Raw genomic sequence first — 23,740 nt, forward strand, 5'->3', positions numbered from 1 at the left:
CCTCCAGGTCTTTAGTTTACTCAAGTTAGGGAATAAGACCTGGTACTTAAGACACGCAAAATACAGCCCCTTATGAGCTACTTTCTGTCAAGAAATGCCCTGCATTTGATTATTTTTCATTGATTAAGTGTCAGAGTTTGGAAGTGCTTGTTTTCTATAACACAACATTTTGCTGCCTCCTGCATTATGAATGTATTTAGAAACAGGTGGCATGTAGGACGGTTGAGTGATTTCCAACGAGTGCTTCCAAACTCCAACACTGCTCAATGTTTTGACACTCAGTCTAGATGAGGGGGCGTGTCCTGATGGGAAAATCATGCATCTATAGCGATGATTACTATCTGAATATACAGCTATGTCGTCAATCGGTGTACTAGGAATCTTCAAAAACAGGATTGCCATCAGATTAAAAGATGTGGCATCAGTCAGGCTTCTGTTCCCAAAAGGCCACTCTAAAAGCAGCCACACTAATACATGAAAGGCTTTTGTTCGGTTGGTGGTAAAAGAAAAAGATGTCCATTCAAAGTGCCAGCCCTGTTCTTCAGCCCCAGCCTACAACTTTAGCTTCGGTGCCAATCTGCTCCTCTCCCTCTTTTTTCTGGATGACATGAGGGAATAAAAGCATCCTTCCATGATTCTCACAGTCTGTTTGGGCAATTGCCAGTCCGTAGCCATACTAAATCAATCTCTCTTTCTTTCTCCCATCCTGTCTTTCACTCACATTCTTTCATAATATCTCTCACGTCCTCCTGCATCTTTCTCTAATTCTTCGTGCCTTTATTCCTGCTATTTCTTCTTGCCTCTTTTGTCCCCTTCTCCCCTGCCTTGCCACACAGATTATCCACAGGCCGCTGTAACATAACAGCTCCTGTGGTGAAGAGGCTCCCCAGGGGTGCTTGGCTAATTGTTCCACGGGTTGGAGTTTCCAATTGGAGTGCAATGACGACTCGCTCTGACATTCACCTGGGAACCGGGAGGCACTCGAGCTCTCGCCTGCCGTTTGTGACGTTGGCTTCTAAACTGAGCTGTTGAACATGGGAAAAGGAAGGCAGTGGGTACCAGGAGTTCAGGACCTAATTGTAAATGCCCTGCATTTATGTAGCGCATTTATCCAAATATCTTTACAAAGTGTGTTCATTCACACCGACGGTGACAGCAACCATGCAAGGTGAAGTGACCACCGCTCCGGTGGTGAGGTGACCACTGGAGCTGAAATAAAGTTGAGCGGTGGCGAGTAAAAACAGAGAGAAGGGCTGGGGCGGTGGCGTGGCGGTGGTTTGCTCTTCACCGTGGCTCATGACGTCATGTTGTAGTTCGGTGGTCACCTCACCACCGAAAATCCAGACTATGAATAACACTTTAGGGAGAGGTTCAGTGGGGTTCTTCTCAGGAGGAGCCGGGGATTCAACCGGGAAATTTCTGGTTCCCAAACAGCCTCTCTATTTACACAACTCCTTTGCCAACAACAGCTCCCATGTAGTAGTACAGATGTGCTGCAGGTGAATTGCACAAGCATACTTTCCCTTGGAATTTGAAAAATGAGTGTTTGCTGCAACGGCTGATTTACAGCCTCCAGTAACTGAGAAAACTTGTCAAGCGAAACTGAGAACAATAAGATGTTTCACTCTACAGTTAGTTGGTCTAATGTGTACCTTTCGTTGCAGGCACGTGGGAATAGATACCATGATACCAAATGTTCTGTGGTAATCTTACTGCTGAAATCTGGGTTATCAATTTCATTGATTATAAAAATTATTAATCATAAAACAAAATCTGATGACATTGGATTTAGATTATTTTCTTATGAGTCGAATACATATTTTTTGATTGCGAAAGAGCTATTTTTGCACAACACCATTGTACGATTAAGTGTAAAATATGGCTTAATACTGTAAGGGGTGAATCAGACTAATCAATTTAGTCAATTATGAAGAATCTATTCGTTGTTATAAATGTTTCTAAATTTTTTGATTAACCCATTTTGGGCGGGAACCCCTTTTGGTATTAGCATTATGTTATGCTTTAGCTATTGAAAAATAGCAGATCTACAAGCTCATAGCGCGCCACCAAGTGGCGCGCTATGAGCTTGTAGGTCTGCTATTTTTGACAAATCGAAGAACGACTGACATAGAAATATAGCTTTTTCAGAAAACTGTCAGGATCAATAACAATTTTTAATCTGATCTCAAGTCAAAATGGGTTAATCAGATTCAGTTAATCAATTATTTGATTAATAGAAAGGGAAATGGATAGACTAATTGCTAATAACATAACTGATAGTTGCCCTGGTAATCTTGCTGCAGCAGGATTCCACCCGGTCAGAGAGTGTCAGTCAGATGTCTTTATTAGTGTGCTAGAGAACTAGCGGCGATGTGCCAGATGTTCTATTTGTGACTCAGATGAGCAGAATACTGCTCTGCTATCCATCTGATTGGTTAACTCTCTGGGCAGGTCAGAAGGCGTTCTGGAATGATGTTTGTTTGTTCAGTTTGTACGAAATAAAATAACATTACGCATTTTCCAAGAGACTAATAGCCAGGGGCGAATTGTGCTTATTCCGAGAACAACACTTTCTCTTCCTCAATATCACGCGCACAAAACAAACCACACAAACAAATACATATTAATACACATATTGACAAACACCATCAATGTACATAGTTCCATCTGGTTCTCTTACTGCTAACACTTGCATGTTTTCTTTGTGTGAAGGTAGACCATGTTTACCACTGTGTGTGTGTGTGTCAGGAGTTTAGTGGAAAAACACACCTCACCGCCACATTATAGGAACGTGCGCGCGTACACACACACACACACACACACACACACACACACACACACACACACACACACACACACACACACACACACACACACACACACACACACACACACACACACACACACACACACACACACACACACACACACACACACACACACACACACACACACACACACACACACACACACACACACACACACACACACACACACACACACACACCTGTCTACAATCTACTGCAACTCCTTGAAAGCCGATGTTGGACAATTTGGGTTCACTCAAGGAAATCTCGAGACTTGGCTGTGATCAAAATAAATCATAAATCCTCTCCCTGACATAGAAGGGTCTGCCTTCTTAGTTTACGCTGCAGGACTCAAGTCAGTGGAGGACTCACATCTGATCTATTCTAATCTGCACAGAGTCAGTCAAGTCAGTGCGAGCTCAACTATTGTTGGGAACATTTTGTGCCAACGTGAAGGCCCGGCTTCCTGAGCCCCGGTGCTTTGTGTCTATGGGCTGTGCGTGTGAATCTACACAGGCTGCCCCGGGGGCGGTGAGGATTAGGCCATTACAGATAAACCCGTAAGGACAGTGCAGGCCAGTGTAAAGCACTTCCTTCCCGAGTGAGTGATGATGATTTGTGTGCGCGTGCGACTGTGCGCGCACCTGGCTGCTCTCCAGGACAGCTGTTGAGTTACTAATTAATCGCTAAGTGTGAGAACATTGATCTGCCGACTGATGGATGAGGGCTGTCCATCAGATCATCTGATACTAACGGACAGGTGAGAGGGGGGAGACACCATTGATCTCCGTGGTCCATTTGGGACGCGCTCAGCCACACAGCGTGTATCTCACACACACACACACACTCACTCACTACCACTTCCATGATCCATTCCAGCTCTACTAGAATGTCCCCTTGTCCAGACTGGCATAGGCCTGTTCTAGTGTGTTCTGTAAATGCACTTACAACACACACAAATGCATGACTGAGTGTATGCCATTGGGCTCTGTTTAATCAGCAGCTTATTATTATAGCCAGTGCTCGACAGTGCGACTAAGTACTCGCATTTGCGACAAAAAATATCACAGTGCGACTTGTAAAATTAGATTTGTAGCACAGGTGCGACTACAGGATTTGACCATTCAATCGTGATAAAGACAAGTCTCTGTCTACAGCAAGTGCACATTCTATAGTCGCGGTTCTATACCTAAATTTATATTTCTGAACGGCGGTGTCGTTCGCCAAAAAGAGCAGAGCTACAAGCTAACAACGTGTCGAGGCTCAATGCGGTGTTCATTTGAAGACCTGTCCCCTTTGCTCCCACCGCCCCTCCCCTCACTGTGTTGCTGCTCCGTTCTCTTCCCTGTCACTGCTTGGTGACTGTCAGCAGCGAAGACGGAGCGAACTCAGCAGGATAGCATTAGCATGATAGCACAGATTCAGAGGGAATTGCTTGGACCCCGAAACGTTATTTGCAAAGTTTGTTTGTAATGTTCAAAGTTCAAACGTAACTTACTTTTAACCAAACGCGGGTGAAACAGCGTACAGCCGTGCACGCAAGCGCGCACACACACACATGGATTGATGTTTATCAAAAACAACCCATGCTTAGCGTTTGCTTACAAAAGCGTGTGCCCAGCATAAATGATAATGCGAATGACCGAACTGGCTGGATTACCGTATTAATATCAGTCAGTCAGTCAAAGCCAAGGAGAATGTTACAATACTAATTCACCATCGAGCAGCCTCTGCACTGTCTGAATGTCACACTAACATGACAGAACAGCAGGATAAAAACGGATAGCCTGTCTATCCATCCATGAGCAACATATTCTATCTAGCTCTGGTCCAAAGCTTAATGTGTTGCACGTATTAGAGGTATGGAACAGAGCTACTATCGATCTATCTACAAAGTATTAGCATAAAACAAATTGATTATATAGATTATATGAAAACAAACAACGATGATATCATGATGAATATCACTATTTTGTGATAATTGCTGAAAAGATAGTGATATAATATTTTGACATATTATTTTCCACCCCTACCTCATATCACTTCATTAAAGAAAAATCACACCCATGTTAAGTGAGGGGCGCTCTTGTCATCATACATCATCAGATATCATCTCATACTGGCCAATCAGAATGCCTGTTGCCTGTGATTGGTTAGCTGATTTGCTCGTTTACATATGACATACATTTTCCCTTAAATGTCAATGGCTTTAATTTATGTCATATTTAGCAGAATTTTGACGTCATTTCTCTGTTGATTGTCAATGGCTCATTTTGAGATGTTTGGGGACAAAGGCTGTATATAGGAGGGGCTAGCGCCCCTTAAAAATACATCATTTTTCATCGTGCTCCTAAAATAATTTGTGTGCTACTAGATTTTTCAACTTAGGCGCACACGTGCTACTTGGAAAAATGCTAAGCGTCGAGCCCTGATTATAGCTCTATGTTGACACAGAACTGTACACACGGTGTGTGTGTGAGTGTGAGTGTGAGTGTGAGTGTGAGTGTGTGTGTGTGTGTGTGTGTGTGTGTGTGTGTGTGTGTGTGTGTGTGTGTGAAAGTTGGTAACAGAAAGCAAGAGCAACAAAAGGGTAAAACAACATAGGGGTATAGACAAGATAATGAAAGTCAAGTGTACAACTGTACTGTACTACTAACTACTGTACTCACACGCTTCCTAAAAGGAACAAACCTCTCTGCTGTTAAACGGCTGCAGAATTTGCAAATAAGAAACGAATGATATGCAAATGAAATGGAAGACGTTATATCCCTTTTCAGAGAAGACATGTTGACATGTCATAGACATAGACCTGGTTAAATAAATAGACACAGCTTTAACAATGTATTACCGGTACTACTACATTCTGGGTGTATTTAACGTGGTGTGGTGTTACGTTGTGGTTAGTTACTACAGCACCTTCAGGATGGCACAATTGGCACATAGTCCCAATATGTTCCCTCAGTCCCTACGCTCATTCTGTATCTCCGAGTTCCCTCAGTCCCTACGCTCATTCTGTAGCTCCGCTTTCTAAATGAAACAGACGACCACGTGAACTGATGACAGTGGTGTTGTGGTGGTAAGGTATAATAACTCTTATGTCATGACATGTCAAAATACTGTGAACAGGGTCTAATGGCCAATGAAGTGGTCTCACTTCTCACGTTACCAGACCAGTTTGACAAGTAGAACCAGGATTCGCGCGGGGCTCCATGGCCCTAAAAGACAATATGCATAGCCTAGTTACAGTACATAGCAGGTAAGTAATCTACATGAAAAAGAAAGGTCATGTAGATGGATGGGTGATTTTGATTACCTGTGGACAACGTTACAGCGGTCAGCGGTGAGTGTGCAATGAATGTGCACATGTATGCAATGCATACATGTGGGAAAACTTTAAGCGTGTGTGTCTGCCCGCAAAAAAGCCGTGTGACTAACGGGAAGCTGCTTCTGCTTTACTTTCCCTCCCCTCTCCTGAGTCCTGTTTGTAGTTACGTAATGAAAAAGAACCAAGATGTTCTCTTAAATCCCCACGCACCTATGCCGGTGTGTTTTTATTTCATTTCATCATTTAAACTCTCGTTGTTGATATTGTGCTTCTTTTTGTTACCTTCAATTTCTCCGCCGGTGTGAATTTCAAGTCGTAGACGAAGGGGTTTCTCAGCGGGGGTCCGACCAACTCCTCCGAGGAGTCTCCTGCATCAACCGTCGAGAACTTCATCGTAGCACGCACGGGGACTAAAGTTTGGCCTCTAAAAACGTAAAGAAACCGAGCCGTATAAGTGTTTTTTTTTGTGTGTCTCAAGACGAAATCAAAATGATTCGAATTGCCCAGAGAGGACTCGGTGTTTTGGAGCCCGGGGAGAGGAGGAGGCGTGTGTCTCTCTCTCATCAATCTGTACACTTATCGGTTCTTCTCTCTCACCACCGGGGAGAGAGACGCCAGACTACTACAGAGATGTTGGCTGGGCGGGGATCTTTTTCCTTACTGGCTGCTGCTAATGCGCATGCGTGAAGCGCGAGACTAAAAAAAGAACAGATCTTCAAGCTAACAACGCGTCGCTCCGCGACGCGTTGTTAGCTTGTAAATCTGTTCTTTTTCTTTTGGCGAGCGCCCCCCTCAAGCATGGGGTCGTGTCTATAATCCATTAATCCCATGTTCTGGAGGGACGTGGGGTCACGCCAGCTTTAATTGGTTGGCAGGGCAACTGCACAGATCTGTCTAATTGACAGTTTATCCACACATGATTTCACACGTACGTGAACTTGATAATATTTGAATTGCGTTAACATTTCGAGGAGGCAGCATTGTTATCATGAACTGAATATTATTTATTAGTATTATTGTATTAACACTGTGTGTGCGTGTGTGTGTGTGTGTGTGTGTGTGTGTGTGTGTGTGTGTGTGTGTGTGTGTGTGTGTGTGAGAGTGAGTGTGTGTGTGTGTGCTTGCATGTAGTAGGAAAAGTCTGTGAAAGATTTCACATAATTTGCACGCTACGTTCATGATTTGAGGCTTTTTGTTCCAAACGGGCCAATCCTGCAAACTTTGAAAGCCAGTGTTAGAAAATTAGGATGGAATATGAAATATCATATCATTGAACACATAGAGATAGGACTGTGTGACAATTTGTAGCATTTCTGGACATAATCTGGTGGAGTAATAGCAAAATCACACCTGTGTGAAGTGAGTGGTGCAACTCTGTGTGGGGGTGGGGGACGGAAGCTCCAGACCCACAGGAACACACCCAGGGTGCCGGCCCGATTCCGGCGAGCCACCCCGCGTCCGAAACGGTTGAGAAATGACAGAGTTTCTGGCACACCCGAAATCACCATACAGTATATACAGTTAATATGTGCGTGTGTGTTTGTGTGTGTGTTAGGTTGCGCACAGGTGGTGAAAAACAACCATGCTGTTTTCGTGCTCAGACGCACCCATCCACCCACACACAGCTCTGTAAGAGAGTGGTTGCACCACTCAAAAATGCCAAGCATTCAGGAGTGGTGGATTCTCGAGCCAGTTCTGCAGGCTCCACCTGGCCCATGCATGGTGGTGAATGGCCCTCCTAAAGGCCTCACCGTGGGTTTGTTGGGCTTCTTCCTCACGGAAGATACAGGCTGGGGTACCAACCCTGCATACTGCTCCCAGGTGCCGGCTGCCACCCGTCTCTCTGGTGGTCACCAGACTATTCCTGGTTGTCATGTAGTCTATTCTGAGTCACTATATAAATAGAATAACTAAAACAAAAATACATTGCATGGATGCACCTGGGACGTATCCTCAGTGATGTATCCCAAGGTCGGGATTTCGGGTCTTCCAACATCATACCCCTCAGTCTCCCAGCACCAGACTCCCTGGTGCTGGGAGTCTGGTGCAACGCGCAGGTGCTGGACCTGGTGAGAGCAGGAGTGAGTGAGACGTGAGACGTACTGTAGGAGGTGCCCGGACAGGAGTCAACCCACAGAGCCTAGTCCTTCCATGTGCCAGATTGATGCGATCCTCCCGCATACCCAGTTCCGGCAGAGTAGTTTCGGAGGAATGGATTGTGTGGCCCTGGTTTTATCCTAATGGGACTGATCGAGGGTAGTGAAGGGTATGATGTTGGAATTTCCGAAACCCTTGGGATACATCACTGAGGATACGTCCCAGGTGCATCCATGCGATGTATTTTTGTTTTTTAAACATCTTCTTTACAAACATAGCAACAACGCTGGTTAACAAACTGCCCTGCCACTCTGGGCGATTCGGGGAAGAGCACATCAAAGCCTTCTACAAAAACCTAGGTGTTTGTAAAGACGATTTAAAACTGGTAATGGTAACAACTGGTGAGGTACTTAAAAAACTGAGTGCCCTACAACCCAACAACGCCACTGGCCATGACCTCCACATTTGTGAGAGACTCAGCCATCTATATAGCTCCAAATTCCAATCATCCACATAATAAACCTCTCCATCAAACAGGGACAGGTCCCTCAAGATTTCAAACTTCCAAACCCTGCGCAAGAAAGGGAGCAAATTAGACTACCACCCTATTTCTATTCTTATAGCTCCATCTCGAAAGTGATAGTCACACATTGTCTATGAACAGGTTGAAAAGTATCTTGACACAAAAAAACGAATGTACGAATTCCAATCTGGCTTCAGAACATCCCACTCCACTGATACATACAAAACAAAGCAGCTCGTATAGTGCTTCAATGCCCATATCGAACAAGAGTAAGTACAATGAACAATGATCTAGTGTGGTTAAGTGTAAAAAGTAGGTTGGATTATTGTCTCCACCAGGCCGAAGGCATGTGGGGAGAGTATGTTTTGCACTCCGTCCGTCCGTGTGTCCGTCCGTCCGTGTGTCCGTGTGTCCGTCCGTCCGTCCGTTAGCAGCTAATCTCGGCCACCGTTAACCCGGTCGATGCCAAATTTTGCACACACACTCCCTGGATGCCAACGATGAACCTCTGCCCCAAACTTTCCAGAACGGCCTGTTATAGCGCCACCAGGAGGCCGCTTTGTGCAAAACAACTTTTTGCACAGTACACCTACAGATTTTGTCCAAACATCACGCAAATTGGTACACAGTCTCTCTACAGCCATTCAACGAAACCGGTCTTTCAGATTTCTCAGACTCCATCCTGATTGGTTAAGATTGGCTTCCAAAGTTCACAGGAGTGCTCAGTTTCAAACAAAATGCTGCAAATCATGAACACATCGCGTGATTTCCTTGAAATTGTGCACCCACACAGGGGCACGGTGGCACAGTTGGTAGTGCTGTCGCCTCACAGCTAGAAGGTCCTGGGTTCGATTCCCGCTCGGGGCGCTGTGGGTGCTGGCGGCGTGTTTCCTCCTCCGCGTCATCAGTGCCCATACCCGAAGGCGGGGTTGGCGAAAGGGCCTTTCTGTGTGGAGTTTGCATGTTCTCCCCGTGTCCCCTAGGGTAGGTACCCTCACAAAAACATGCAGTAATCCTGGTCTCTAAACTGCCTCCCCCTGGCCAGCCGGGACGCCTGATGGAGGGGAAAGGAACTGGTTGGAATAACGTGCTCCTTCCACGCGCTACGTCCAACCAGGGAAACTCCCCCCTGTCAGGTGTAAAGGAGCAACTTCGACACTCAAGCATGAAGGAAGCATGAGTTAAGTCCGTTGCTCTCCCTAGGTTGGCGGAGGGTGTGTAGAGCCCAGGATCACATTATATGATTGACACTGGGGTGAAAAATGGGTTACAAAATCGTGGGACAAAAAATATAAATTTAAAAAAAAGAAATTGTGCATCCACATTCCCACTAGGCTGAGGACGAAATGCCACATGAACAATTTCAACTCAGCCTCAAGGTGGCGCTATAACTGGCCGAAAAGTGTTTTTACCTCTAACTGCACGAATCTGTGGATCACTTTGTATGCCAACTCCCTAGAGGCCAAGGAAAAACCTTTGTCTGGAATTTTTCACATCTGCTCTTTATAGCACCACCAGGAGGCCCACATATGTAAAACACATTTTCTATTATTACTCCTTCAGATTTTATCCAAATTTCACGCAAATCGGTACACATGATCTCCATAGTCATGTGATCAACACAGGTTTGTTTGATTTCTCATATTCCATCCTGATTGGCCACGATTGGCTCCTACAGTTTTCAGGAGTAGCAAATGGCCACAACTCCTCAACGCAGCGTCCGATTGCGATGAAACTGTGCACGCATATTCCCACTAGGCTGAGGAAGAATCCTGGTGGAGACCTGTGCCGATTGGCACTTTATCTAGTTCATTACTGTGTTTTGTGAAAAACATCATCACAAGTTCACAACTAAAACCCCATCAATAATTTATAATAACTTATCATTGTTCTCAGATACACATCATTGTTTTACTCGGCGGTCATCATGAGGGTTGTTTCATGCTGCCTTCATGTAGAACAAATGTTAAACAAAGAACAGTCCATTACAGAGCAATGTTTAAGACCCCAGGAAGAATAGCTGCTGTGACTCCCAGTAAGCTAATGGGGATCTAACAAGTAAGACGCGCAAACGCGGGAAGCGAACGCAGCTCGTAAATTGCAATAACAACAATTAGAATAAATTACGTACTTTTTTTTCTTTTTAGTTAGTATTTTTTTAAAGTTCTCTACTGTGTGTGTGTGTGTGTGTGTGTCTGTGTCTGTGTCTGTGTCTGTGTGTGTGTGTGTGTGTGTGTGTGTGTGTGTGTGTGTGTGTGTGTGTGTGTGTGTGTGTGTGTGCTACAGCTGCGCCCTCTGCCCTCTGCGGGCGGGTGGTGTCACAGCGGGACAGACAGACAGACACACACACACAGACAGACACACACACAGACATGATCTGCAGGGTCTCATAGTTAGTGCTCATTGCCTTCGCAATAAATAAATCAAAGCAAAACACATGCCTCCTCTTAGTCCTCTATTTGAGCGACCACATCAAACACGAGGTGGATGTTGGCAAATGCTGCCCACAAGATTCGCTACACCACCAAGATACCCATGTACAGGTCTAAATACTTCCTTAATGTCAACGAAGTCCACATGCATTATATGATGATTTCCTGTTTTTTGAGGGCCCTCCTATATTCAGCTTTTAGTGAAAATAGGAAACTTTGTCCTAAATTCCCATTGACAGTGAATGGAGAATTTGACATCATAGTGTCTGAGCAGTGTCTATTTTTCGTCATGATGATGTACTACCGGTATAGAGAGTGCACGGATGTCATTTTTTAGAAGTGTATATTTGTTGTGTGCTATTGAAATCATTATATGTTTTGCTTGATCTAAAACCAATAAATATTGAATGAGAAAAAATAAGTGTATATTCGTACGTCTCTAAATGTTCTGATGAATTGAAAATGGTGGACCCAATTGTAAACAAGTGTAATGCTTTATGGTGTCGTCCACAGTAACAGTTCTTGTATCGAATTGTGCTTTCGTTTTTGTACCCATTCTGCATACTGTGAATAAAGACTTCAATCAATCAATCAATGGGCTGGTGGGGCCAATGCCCAAGGGCACTTAATTGGCTCTCAGGGGCCCTTTGCGGAAACTGGACCACACTGTACTGGGTTTGAGGCCCTGACAAGGGCTCCTGGGACCCTTATTGGCTGTTGATTAAATTTAGGTAAAAAAGATGATAAAAATTTTTTAAAATCCTGGGCTTTGGGGGCGTGGGGGTTAATCCGTCCCTGCGGTTGAAGGGTTAATTCAAAATGACCTATTACCTCTCAACCCAACATTGGTTTAATTTACAATAATTGAATTCATTGTGGTAGTATAGCTTATTATATATAGTATAATATAATATAGTTATTCAATACAATCGTTGCAGTTGCCACGGGCCTGGCTGGTTTTTCAATCAAGCACAAGCAGCGAGAGAACCCACTAGCCCCTGGCAGGTGGTTTGACTGCTTGATTGAAAGCATTGCACTGCTCTGGCTGGAAACCAATTCACTTGATTAATAAATGAAGTAAACCAACAACTTGACATACCTACAAAACCTGTTTCACAATTTGAAAAGCATGTGAGTGCCACTTACGTTTACATAAGTAGCAATATACCACAATGTCACAATAACCGGTTACACAAGTCAAGATGTATACTTGAATTTACTTTCCACCAATGCATTGTTCCTTTAATTAATCATTGAACAGAAGTCATAAAACCATAATGTAACCTATAAAATGTAAGCAATCAAAAATAAATCCAGATCTCTGTAGCTTAGTATTAACCTAATAAAACACTTTCTCTGTCTCTGTATTACTCTTCGATGTTGACATTTCAGAGATCTCATACAGTGGTTATTACGTTTCTGTTTGTTGCCCAACAGCCTGAAAGTACATTCAGGTTTCCATGGTTGCACATTGCTATTTAAAGTCCCCAGTCTGTCAATATAGTGTTTTGTGCCCTTCCCTCTTTCCTTCAATGACCGTATCAAAATGATCCTTTGATATTAAAATAACATACAGTAGGAACAATGATCTCTTTCCCCAGAGAGCGTGTGGAGAACACTGTGGTCCAATGTTTTACTTTCGGCTGTACTGTAAGCTGTTTTTGTATGACCTTCTCAACCACATTGTCTTTGAAGATCATGGTGCATAAAAAAAACCCCTGGTAAATAAACTTTATATCATCAGATACAGGAATCTACAGACATGCTTTTCTAGTTATAGCTAAGGATTTGGCGCCCTCATGTGGTTCTTCTCTGAATTGTTTCAAATTCTATTTGGACCTACCAGCAGATTCTGCATTATTTGAATATATGATTATAATGTAAGCAGCTAGATGCTAGAATACATTTGGACAGTAAAATGGTACTTATTGCACAACATTTTTAATGATTTGAGAATATTAGTTCACCTGTATATTATAGCCACCTATAAAACAAACATGGGTAAATTTGATTTGCATGCCCAAAACAGGGACACAATGCTGAGTAGTTAAGCCATTTTTTTTTTTTTTTTAAGATATTTTTTTTGCGGCTTACGCCTTTTATTGATTTTTGAAGGGACAGACAGTAGGCTGACAGGAAACGGGAGAGAGATGGGGGGATGACATGCAGTAAAGGCCGTGTCGGGTCCGGGAGTCGAACCCGCGGCACACTGCGACTGGATTACCAGTCCGGTGCCCAGACCGTTACGCTACGGCCTGGGCCTAGTTAAGCCATTTTAATTATAAAATAAAAACTGTGATAATATGCAGATAGATATTCTGATCCATTTGACAGACAACTTGTTTTTAACCGTATTGATTCACAATTTCTCCAGAAACATAAAACTAACCATAGACACGGGAAGAGGGAATATAATTTATTTACCAGAAGCACAAATTACACAGAAGGAAAACAGAGAAAGAGGCTCAGTGATGGTGAGTCTGATGGAACTGTAATCCACAATAGCCACATGTTCCCACTTTAGTCGTCTTGTCCTGGAGAGACATAAGAAGGCAGAGACAATTGTTAGAATCATAGAGTATTAACCCCTTTTGGGCAGGAACCCCTTTTGGTGATTTAAGCATCATGTTATACTTTAGCTATTGAAAAATAGCAGGTCATTTATTTTACTTGTACACTTAAGAGAAAAGGAAATGTTCTGTAATATGAAATGAAATTGCTTGTAAATGATTCTATAATGGAAATAAACAAGTTCAAAAAAAGAAAGATAGCAGATCTACAAGCTCATAGTGCTGCACCGAGTGCCGCACTATGAGCTTGTAGGTCTGCTATTTTTTTTAAATTGTGAAAATGTGTCACAAAAATATATTATTTCAGAGCGAACGTTTTAAACTCAAATCTTTGCTACTGGGAGGTCCCTGGATCAACATATTTTGAGATGGGGGTCGGAGGCCAAACACATGATTCTAGGGGTCCTTGACATGAAATATTGAGTACCACTGATATAGAAACATAGGTTTTTTTACAGATGCCTTATTGGCCGCTGCAGTTCGTTGGAGCGATGTGTGTTGAAGGAGGGGCGGAAGAATTTACACTGGGGAAGAAAGTACGCCGGAAGGGTGGAAGGCACCTTTTCCGGGACTTACAGACCGGAACATGCGCTTGAATGAGTCCCATTTCCCAAATCAACCAAGAGACTAAGACAGTTATGGAAAATTATATTATTATTATTATTATAATAATGAAAGCATTGGAACACACATTTTATTTGTTCATTTATTTCACGTTATAGTATTCACATATCGTCCGTCGTCCGTCATATCGTGTCGTCCGTCAAATTGCAGATGGACAGAGACTCTCAGATTGGAAATGAATATACTCCAACATTCTTCCCGTCTCCGAATAATGTGTCCGCCCACTTCACGGGTTCACACAGATACGGGAAGTAAAGCAAAGTTGGGACCTCTTGCCATTAGCCTCTTGGGCGTTACAGTCGTGGACCTTTACATCGTCGGACTTTGCAAAACAGGCAGCGGGCCCATTCAAAGCATTATCTCAGGTGCTATAAATGTCCATCTACGTCCTTTAAGTAGACTTAAGAAATCAAACTAGTGTTGAACTAATTACAAGTGGCTCATATTTTGAAGAGGAAGAAGTGGAAGTCCGTTTCGGTTGTAGCCAACTGCCATGACAGTTGTTACGATGCCGGCAAGTAGTCTAACCAGGATTAGGAAACAAGAAGTGGTGGATTAAACACAAGATTTTAGCCATAGTTCAGATATTTATAGAAAACCTCACATCTTTGACTTAATAATGTGCATACTTTCGAAGTATGTAAAAACATGGAACCTCCGTGGCATTAGCTGAGTAAATTGTATAATTCTCCATGTTGGTAAAATCATCATTAACAACAATCAGCTGCCCAAAGAAACATGAACAGGTAGGCTACACTACAGTACAGTACTGTATGCTACCGTCACTGCCTGCAAGAATATACATGGAACTGTTTGGGCGCCGTGCCAATTCTTATAAACATTTTAAATTGGTTGAAGTGGGTCCGCCGTGCAGTGTGGTGCTGAACTCTCGAAGTGAATTTGTGTGAGAGAAAAACTGCAGTAGCAGGGGCTTGTAAGGTCACATTCTCACCTAATACTTCGGTAGACTCAGATCCGTATGGGCGGGGAAAGGGAATTCTTGCATATTTAATTGGCTGCGGTTTGCCTTCACACTGTCATTCGCAGCAATTGGAAACGCAGCAGGGGGGACCTTTATCAATGTGTTCCGTTCATAAACTATAGCCTACACAGTGAAATATATGGTGATAAAATTACACTCATAACGTGCATGTGTCGTGCCGTCTGGGACCCCCCCCCCCCCCCCCCCTCTCTCTCTCTCTACGCACGCAGCCGCCACACACTGTTCTTTTGGGCATGGAGGCACAGCGCTGCATGAGCGCACTGATATAACTCCCCAGTCCCACACAGTGACAGCACTCCATGTTTACGGCACGCACAGACAGACAGAATATTATGTAGGCTATAATACACTGCAGTGTTTTATGTGTTTTCTTAAGCAATTGATTAATGTAGCCTACACGTCCTCATTTCGATCAGGGCTTCAGTCTCCTTATTCGACCACGTCTATCCACAGTAATGGGACATCTTTGCGCTGCGTAAAATATGCCTTAACCGTCTCCAACTGTGTTCAGCTCCTCACCCGCCACATTATGTTTGCTTCATTTCCTTTATTTACTGCGGATTGCATTCACACCTGCACCGAATCGTAGTCAAGTGCGATTCGAAGCGAAGCGAAACCCACGTTTTTTGGCGGAGTAAAATGCGGTTATTTGCTGCGCATTAGGATTCGAATGAGCCTTCACACCTGCCAAACGAAGCGCACTTTCTGACAATGCGCAGCAGGATTCGTTTTAATCGCAGCAAAGCTCTCTGGTATGAATGCGACCTAAGACACGCAGTTGCGGGATGTGATTGTTTTAAAGTGATGTTACGTGTTCAGGACCCTACCAGGTTGATGTAGACTTTGGGGTGGCCCAGGGCTCCTCCGCCTCCATCGCAGGACACCACTCTGTCCTCCACTTCAGTCACTGCCTCCTCTGCCACCAATTTGATGGCAAAGTTCTTATTCACCTGGAACGTGTACAAGTAAAGTAAGGGCAATGCTTGATGCAGCGTAACAGATCTAATGATCTATAGGCCTATGGCAAAACAGCAAAAGCTTTTTTGTAGAACTACAAGTGGTGCTTTGTAGATCCAGCATCAGTGCTCTCGCAATTGTTACGTGGCTTTTTGGAGCAAGTAAACATACAATTGCCAAATGAAAGTACACTAATTGATGTATCATTCGTTCCCATACAGGCATACATAGCTGGGGGGGGGACCACATCAATAGCATTTACACTTACACTCTTGTGTTTAACTGCCTAGCATCTAAGCCCTAGAAGATGATTGATTGCTTTATGCACAGGAAAGAACAAGGTCTGCTAAGAGGATTTAAACCCCAAGAAAGCATGTGGCTTGTTTCCATTGAGGTCCTTCATATTCAATTCATCAAGAACAATCAGCGAGGGTCAAATGAACACCTTTTCACACAGTTGACAGATAGTGATTTAAATGTTAAATACGTAACGCTACCTAAAATTACGTTTTAGGTACCTCTTTCTGTTTGCCCACAAATCTGGCTCTCCTGGGGTCCTGCGCATCGAACACCTGCAGAAGATATCAAATCAAACAAAAGACAAAACACTTGGATGATGCGATGCGACTATATACACCTAAAATCATGCTGGAACTGGAATTATTAGTTAGCCCCAATACGTTCCCTCAGTCCCTAAACTCATTCTGTAGGGCAGGGAGTCTAGGGACTCTGAGGGAACGTATTGGGGCTAGGAATTAGTTAGGTCACCCATAGCCCTGGTCCAGTGCTTACAGCGAGTCTCTCTGTAAGCACTGGACCAGGGCTAGGTCACCCAACGCAGGGTTTAGCTTCAAGACAGTAAGACAAACAGATAGACGTGTACCTGGCCGGTGTGAGTGATGACTTCCCCGGTGCTGGACACATCCAGGGCGTAGTGCTGAACAGGTACAGCAGATATCCTCAGTGGTGAGACGAGAACCTTAACATTCTTACTGAAGGACAGCAACCTGCCCGATATGGCCGCCATGTTTACAATGAATGCTCTGTGTTTTCCCGTTTTCCCAGGATGCATTGCAGGGGAAGGTTTTGTACATTTATTATTGTATTCTATCTACCGGTACATTTTCTCAGATGATTCTCTGACCTAAATTCAAGTTTAGAAATATACTATATATTTTATAATATACTTTACTAAAGTATATTATATATTATTTATACGTGTAACTACATTTTGACATGGACAACATTTAAACCCCATGGCCTGAAGAGACGGTAGTGCTGCGTTGGTTTGGTTGCCACGATAGAAAGAATAATATTCCGTTTTGTATTGATTGATTGATTGTTGATTGATTGATTTATTTAATATTTTATTCACAGTTTGTCGTTCAAACGAAAGTACAGGTCAAACCAAATCTGCTATGAGGATAAAAACAGACTTGTTTACATGATCAGGGTCCTCCATTTTCAATTCATCAGAACATTTAAAGAGGTACAAATATATACACTTCTATGGGGGGGAAAGGAAAACATCATATATACAGTTAAAGAAAGTAAAAAAGGGGGTAAACGTGTACAATGTGGAAAAATAGGGAGGTAGGGGGGGGGGACTTTAACAGTTTCGAATTGCAGCCCATTTCTTAATGGCTGTTGGTAGGGCATTCCACATTTTAGTGGCATAGGAGCGAAAATTAATTTAACCCCTTGTTTTGAGACGAATCTGGGTTGCACGTGGTTTGTTGAACTCCTTCTGGTGTTGTACTTTATTGAAACGAATGAGTTGTAGCTAATATAATCTATAGCTAATGTAATCTATGCTGTGATATTAATACATGTTGTTGTTATTATTATTATTATTATTATTATTATCCACAAACATTTGAGATAAAACACCAAATAACTAACCAATCACAGCGCGCATGTCCCTTCGAGCTATGGGATCTAGATTATACCCTTCTCAAAGTCACATACGTCACACTCACACACAGGAAGTAGAAATCGTCTTCTCACACAGCTCTTCTATCCATGTAATATTCACACGGCCGAATCTTGTGGTTATTAAACCCTATTTTCAGGGGTATACCCCATTCTTTCCAAAGCTTTTTGAATCTTTCCAAAGGTTTGTAGACATTCTTTCATTGTATGATGTGACTGATAATGCGTGATGTTGTTTTCTTGTGGATGTTATTTATCGCGGCTGGCCTTGAATGGCAGCGTGCATGCACGGTTCAATGCTCGTCTCTTTCCTGCCCTTGCCACAGGGAGGCGCTAGTAGACAAGTGTGCTTAATGGTTAATAACAAACTGTTTTTTTTTTTTTTTTTTTATGGTGTTAGGTTGAGGTGTATCATCCATAGGCCTATGCTAATTGTGAAAGCATAATTTATGTTACTACTTAGTACTTACTAGATATTTCCATAGGCCATAGATCTATGTTCATATTTTACTGTACCTTGTATACCTGTTATACAACATATATCACATAACCTATCAAAGTCTGACATCACCAACTCCATATTTGGATGTGCTTGATCTAAGCTCCATATCGAGCCAGCAGAAATATCTACTGCAGACATCATGCATTGCTAATGTAAAACTCAAGGACCATAATTATGCGGATATAACTGACTCATTGTGACATCAGTGAGATGTCATATATATCTATATACATATATACGAAATACAGTGTATATTACACAAGCTGAAGCTGCCAATGACCACTATGACTTCTGTGTGTTACACATTGTGTATGTATGCAGGATGAACTTGAATATAATTTGTATACATCAATTCTGCAGGCTTTGACTCCATGGCACCATTGCTGTTGAAATACCTGGCCGGTTCCCTGACGCGTCATCTGGCCCAGATGAGTCGGTTCACCCTGAAACCCTCCTCCCCAAACTGTCCCAACAACGTGTACAGATGCCTGTGGACACTGACCACGGTGCCCAGCAGACTGCCTGTGTTGCAGCCTTCTCCCCGTGGAACCTGTGGCCAGGGTGGAGCGTCCCTGCTGGGCCAGTGTCAGCAGCTTGCGTGCATCCAGCCGTCGGCAGGGATGAAAACCAAGTCGGCCCTGAAGAAGCGATGCAAAGACTGTTTTATTGTGCGGCGGAGGGGACGTTTGTTTGTGATCTGCAAGACACACCCGAGACATAAGCAGAGGCAGGGATAACGCGGCGTGATGTTGGCGTGACGTGTCATTGTTTTGACATTGTTTTTTTTGTTTTTTTACTTTATTGTGTTCTGACAATAAAGTATTTGACTAATCTCCCAGTGCATAGCTCCTACTTGGATCCTTATTCGAAAATGCTAACATGCTGACGTTGCTGTCGTCGGGGGGGCCTTGTATGTCCAAAACTGTTTCTTTATTAATTCGTTATTTAGTCGGCGGCGGTGGCTCAGGGCTAGAGTGGCTGGATGGTAACTGCAAGGTTGCCAGTTCGAACCCAGGCTCCTCCAGAGTTAGTGTCGAGGTGTCCTTGAGCAAGACACTGAACCCCGGTGTGCTGGTTGGTGCCTTGCATGGTTTCTGCCGCCATCAGTGTATGAATGTGTGTGTGAATGGGTGAATGTAATGCACATAATGCACAATCTTTGTAAAGCGCCTTGGATAAAGGCGCTATATAAATGCACCATTTACCATTTAGTCACACAAGATATTGGTATTGTTTTTAATTTGGTAAATATCTATAAAACACACAGACTTAAAATGACTTAACCACTCAGCATTGCGTCCCTATTTTGGACACGTCATCATCATAGTGAAAGAATGGCCAAAATTGTAAAAAAAAAAAAAAAAAAAGCATATCTATATCTATAGCATATCTATATAACGCGTTACGATGTGATGTATTGTGAGCTTGAAGATCTGCTATTTCTAAAGTATATAGGGCTTAAGTTGTTAAATACTGGTTATTTTGCAATGAGGAGTCGGTCAAGTGGAAACCACTTGGTTGTTTTTTTTTAGTCAAGTGTCCTGATGTGTGCTTCATTGTTGTGTAGTTTCAGCGCTGTCAGTCAAGTGTCACTCAGGAGGATCTAGGATATTACCCCAGCTGTTGCTGCCGCAGTTCAGTGGATTTAATAAATGACTGTATTAGGGTTGAACGCTTTTGCTGCCATGACATACTGCAACTGCTTGGTATGATTTGTTCTTAGTTGATGTTGTTCCAACATTGACAGGCAGAGGTCAGCAGTATTCCATCAATGGATCTCAAGTTATACTGAATGGTGACGGTATAAAGACTTAAAGTAATGTGTAAATATGATAATAATTATAATGAGGCTGTGAGGAGACAATGGGTAGCTTTGTGAGTAATTGCAATAAGGGAATTACATGTAAAAAGGACCTTATTGTTTTGTAAGCCAAGTGAGCGTATTTATATTGACAGTAATAAGGGGCCTCGCAAACAGTCTGAATAAGATTTGTAAATGATAGACTTGATATTTGCACGAACAGAAAGCTGTAAATATATATTTTCTTAACATGGATCACTCATGCTATCCAGAGCACTGAACCTGCTCACTAGAGTATAGGCAACATAAATGTTAAATGGCACTAAATAAATTATATTTAGTGCCATTATAGTCAACTGCTGTGGTCATTCGTTCATTCAAGCTTTAGTTTTTCTCAAGTATAAGTAAACAAATTTACTTCAAATTAATACATCCATCAACATAAGCAAATGATCAACATGAACATGTTGATGAGTCAGCCAATAAGGCACCTGCCTGTTCATTGTGTTCGGTGCCTTGCTCAAGGACACTTCGACATGGAGCCATGAGGGATCAAACTCAGAACATTCCGGTTCCAATACAGCAAAACTGGACAGATCCCCAGCCAGGTCCTCCTGGCTCCATACCTTCCGAGCCACTAGCAGCTATCCTTTGCTTTGTGTATATAAGAGCTGCGTGGAGACTGCAGAGACAGAGGTCTGCAGAACCCCCCCCCCACCCGCCCACCCACCCTTATCCCAGTCTGCTGTAGAGTCTCGCTCTACCAAGCCTGGAATACATCAGGAGGGAACCCGCCTGATAAGGCACAGCAGCGCGGAACAATACATGTTTGAGGAAGATCATATATATATTTCATCAGGCTTATTCTCCATAGACCTCTGCATGCCAAATTGGCCCGTGCTCTGGGCTCGGGCTCCAGACAGCACTAGCCTGTCCTGTCCCCAGCGATGCAGCCAGTGGAACTGCATTTTCCACACCATGGAGCTCAGGTTGGGAAGAGTAGTCAGGCCGATATAATTGGCCCTGGTGACTCCTGGAAGTGGGGGGCTTACGCCGTAGTTAACCTCATCTATAGTCAGGAGCGTTGGGATGATTGAAGGGGCAGAGAGGAGCATTGTTAAAACAAGGCAGGCAGCTGGGTCAGTGTCAGAGACTTGAGTTTGAGTGCTTCTTTGTGGTTGGTAAGTTTGAGCTGTTGAGACGTGGCGGGCAGCACCCGCTTTATTGGAATAGCTAGGAGGCGAAACATCTTGGGATGAAACTGAGCATATGAATTGTGTTGAATTAAACAACAGCACTGTTCAATTATTCAATGCTCTTAAATATGCCATGCCCTCTTAATAGAGAGAAATATAATACTGGATATAGCTCTCGATTCAGTGAAATGTGTTAAGTCTTTATAGGGATTCTCTCTGCACAACCTTAGAAATTGTACAAGAAGATCAAGGTCCACATACACCTGTAGCTGACCTGTAGACACATCGGACAAAGTGCAGTGTACCCTGGTTCGATTCTAGCTGTAGACACATGTTGCATGCTAACCCTCACTCTGCCCTTGTTTAAACAAAGCAAAAATGCTATAAAATATCTAAAAACTACAGTACCGATCATAAACAATCTGACCAGCACTCATATGCCATATAAGAGATAGCAAAGCGGGCGATTCTAATCACAGTGACAATTTCCTCAATATTTATATTTGGCTAATGGAGTTAAATGCCATCAGATTAATCAAGTTTAATGCGAGTCCCACCCCCTAAATAATTATTCTCTCCACTCCATATCCTCTAGGCTCTTCTAATTGCCCCATTACAATATCCCTCCTTTACCATGTGTCAAATTACAGAAGCTCAAGGTTCATTATGGAGTCTCCCTGCAGCCAATTACCTGGGCCTTCATTCCTTGAAGTCGCCGTGTCCCCCTTCCTGAAGGAGCCCGCCGAGACAGATCTGGGATCTGCGTATCCCCATCCAAACCGTATGTACATTCTTAGAGGGGAAAACACAAAACTGACATTTGGTCATTGTCTTCACGGGGAGCCTCCCCGCTCAGTTCCACTACAGGCCCCAGTGACAGGGACCCTGACCTTTACTGTGGAAATAATGACTTGTTCCACCGCCAGTGGGTTTACCGCAGGGGGGGTGAGATACCTCCAATGACATGTGACACTTTTTTTGCGAGGAGAGTGTTCGCACTCAGCACTTTGATAGCCCTGGAAAAACCAAAGTGTCTGTGACAAGACGCAAGAGACTGTTCTCTCTCTTTCCCTCAGTGTGTGTGATTGTGTGAGTGTGTGTGTGTGTGTGTGTGTGTGTGTGTGTGTGTGTGTGTGTGTGTGTGTGTGTGTGCGCGCACGTGCGTGCGTGTGTGCGTGTGAGATGGAAATGGGTGGCAGGTGTATTGAAATTGTCAGTATTTCCTGCAGGCCTATATGAATGCATAAAAAAGTGAATGTTAAGTTCCAAATTCCAGGGAGGACACAGCGCTTTTTTAAACATGTCTTATTTTGTGTTCAGTATCTCAGATGTCTTTGTTTTCTAATATTATTATTAATAATATTAATAATAATAATGTTATAATTATTTTATGTTAGCAGCCCCAAAACAAATCAAACGTCCTCAGCTCCTAGGCGGGGAAAAGGTAAATGTCCTACGGGGTGACATGTAAACAGTGGGTGTAACATTCCACGCCTCACAGAGAAACACAGCAGTCTCCAATCACATCATCATACTGTATATCTGTATATATGGCCCGCGGGGAGCAGGCCTTCATGTCACACTCACTGTCAACTCATCTGATTGTGTGTCATGGAGCAGAGAGCGAGGTGACACAGGGTGGGTGTGGGAAACAGGTGCACAAGAAAATAGGTGAGGAAGAAGAAGAGATGGGGTTTAAGATGCTATGGCGTTATAAGAGAAGATGAACCGTGTTAGAGGCCAGAGGCGTGAATAATAGAAAAGTGTGAAGAATGCTGGAGGTGTGAGAGAAGAGAATAAAAAAAAAAGAAATGCATAAGCGAAAGTGACCTAAATTGGCCTTAGGTGTAAGTGTTGAAGTTTCATTGCTTCGTGGTTTCCTGGGACCCTCTTGAGGTTTACATCTATCTCCATGTAGACTGTGACCATTGTACAAGTCCAACTTTTTGTTCACTTACTTTTAAAGTGCCT

The 23,740-nt window shown here is 43.3% G+C and overlaps 3 protein-coding genes across 3 annotated transcripts in view; 1 reads left to right on the forward strand and 2 right to left on the reverse strand.

Moving 5' to 3' along the window:
• The window catches only part of lpcat1 (lysophosphatidylcholine acyltransferase 1), a 41,583-nt gene extending 34,869 nt beyond the window's left edge, over positions 1-6,714 (reverse strand). Inside the window, exon 1 of the mRNA XM_083769068.1 lies at positions 6,415-6,714. Coding sequence (XP_083625194.1) covers positions 6,415-6,696 — 282 coding nt within the window. The 5' untranslated portion in view covers positions 6,697-6,714. The remainder of the gene's footprint in view (positions 1-6,414) is intronic.
• A 6,871-nt stretch (positions 6,715-13,585) lies between these two features.
• ndufs6 (NADH:ubiquinone oxidoreductase subunit S6) lies at positions 13,586-17,393 on the reverse strand. Its single transcript, XM_083770653.1, has 4 exons — positions 17,222-17,393; positions 16,857-16,910; positions 16,209-16,331; positions 13,586-13,718 (listed from the first exon to the last, which is right to left on the reverse strand). The coding sequence occupies exons 1-4, from the start codon at positions 17,363-17,365 to the stop codon at positions 13,650-13,652; spliced, it is 390 nt and encodes a 129-aa protein (XP_083626779.1). The 5' UTR covers positions 17,366-17,393; the 3' UTR covers positions 13,586-13,649.
• Positions 17,394-19,143: 1,750 nt separating this feature from the next.
• mrpl36 (mitochondrial ribosomal protein L36) lies at positions 19,144-19,509 on the forward strand (the record flags this gene model as incomplete). Its single annotated transcript, XM_083771516.1, has 1 exon — positions 19,144-19,509. One exon carries the CDS (start codon positions 19,144-19,146, stop codon positions 19,507-19,509), a length of 366 nt encoding a protein of 121 aa, XP_083627642.1.
• Between the last annotated feature and the right edge of the window lie 4,231 nt (positions 19,510-23,740).

This window comes from Protomyctophum parallelum (genome assembly GCF_964188405.1).
Source record: "Protomyctophum parallelum genome assembly, chromosome: 1".
In the NCBI taxonomy this organism is placed as follows: Eukaryota; Metazoa; Chordata; class Actinopteri; order Myctophiformes; family Myctophidae; genus Protomyctophum; species Protomyctophum parallelum.

What these genes read in the sequence shown, in the direction of transcription:
- ndufs6 (XM_083770653.1), bottom strand. Translation starts at nt 17,365, where the DNA reads ATGGCGGCCATATCGGGCAGGTTGCTGTCCTTCAGTAAGAATGTTAAG. An exon ending in TCATCACTCACACCGGCCAG is followed by an intron (nt 16,911 to 17,221) that starts GTACACGTCTAT and finishes TATCTTCTGCAG; the next exon opens with GTGTTCGATGCGCAGGACCC. An exon ending in TTGTGGGCAAACAGAAAGAG is followed by an intron (nt 16,332 to 16,856) that starts GTACCTAAAACG and finishes TACACGTTCCAG; the next exon opens with GTGAATAAGAACTTTGCCAT.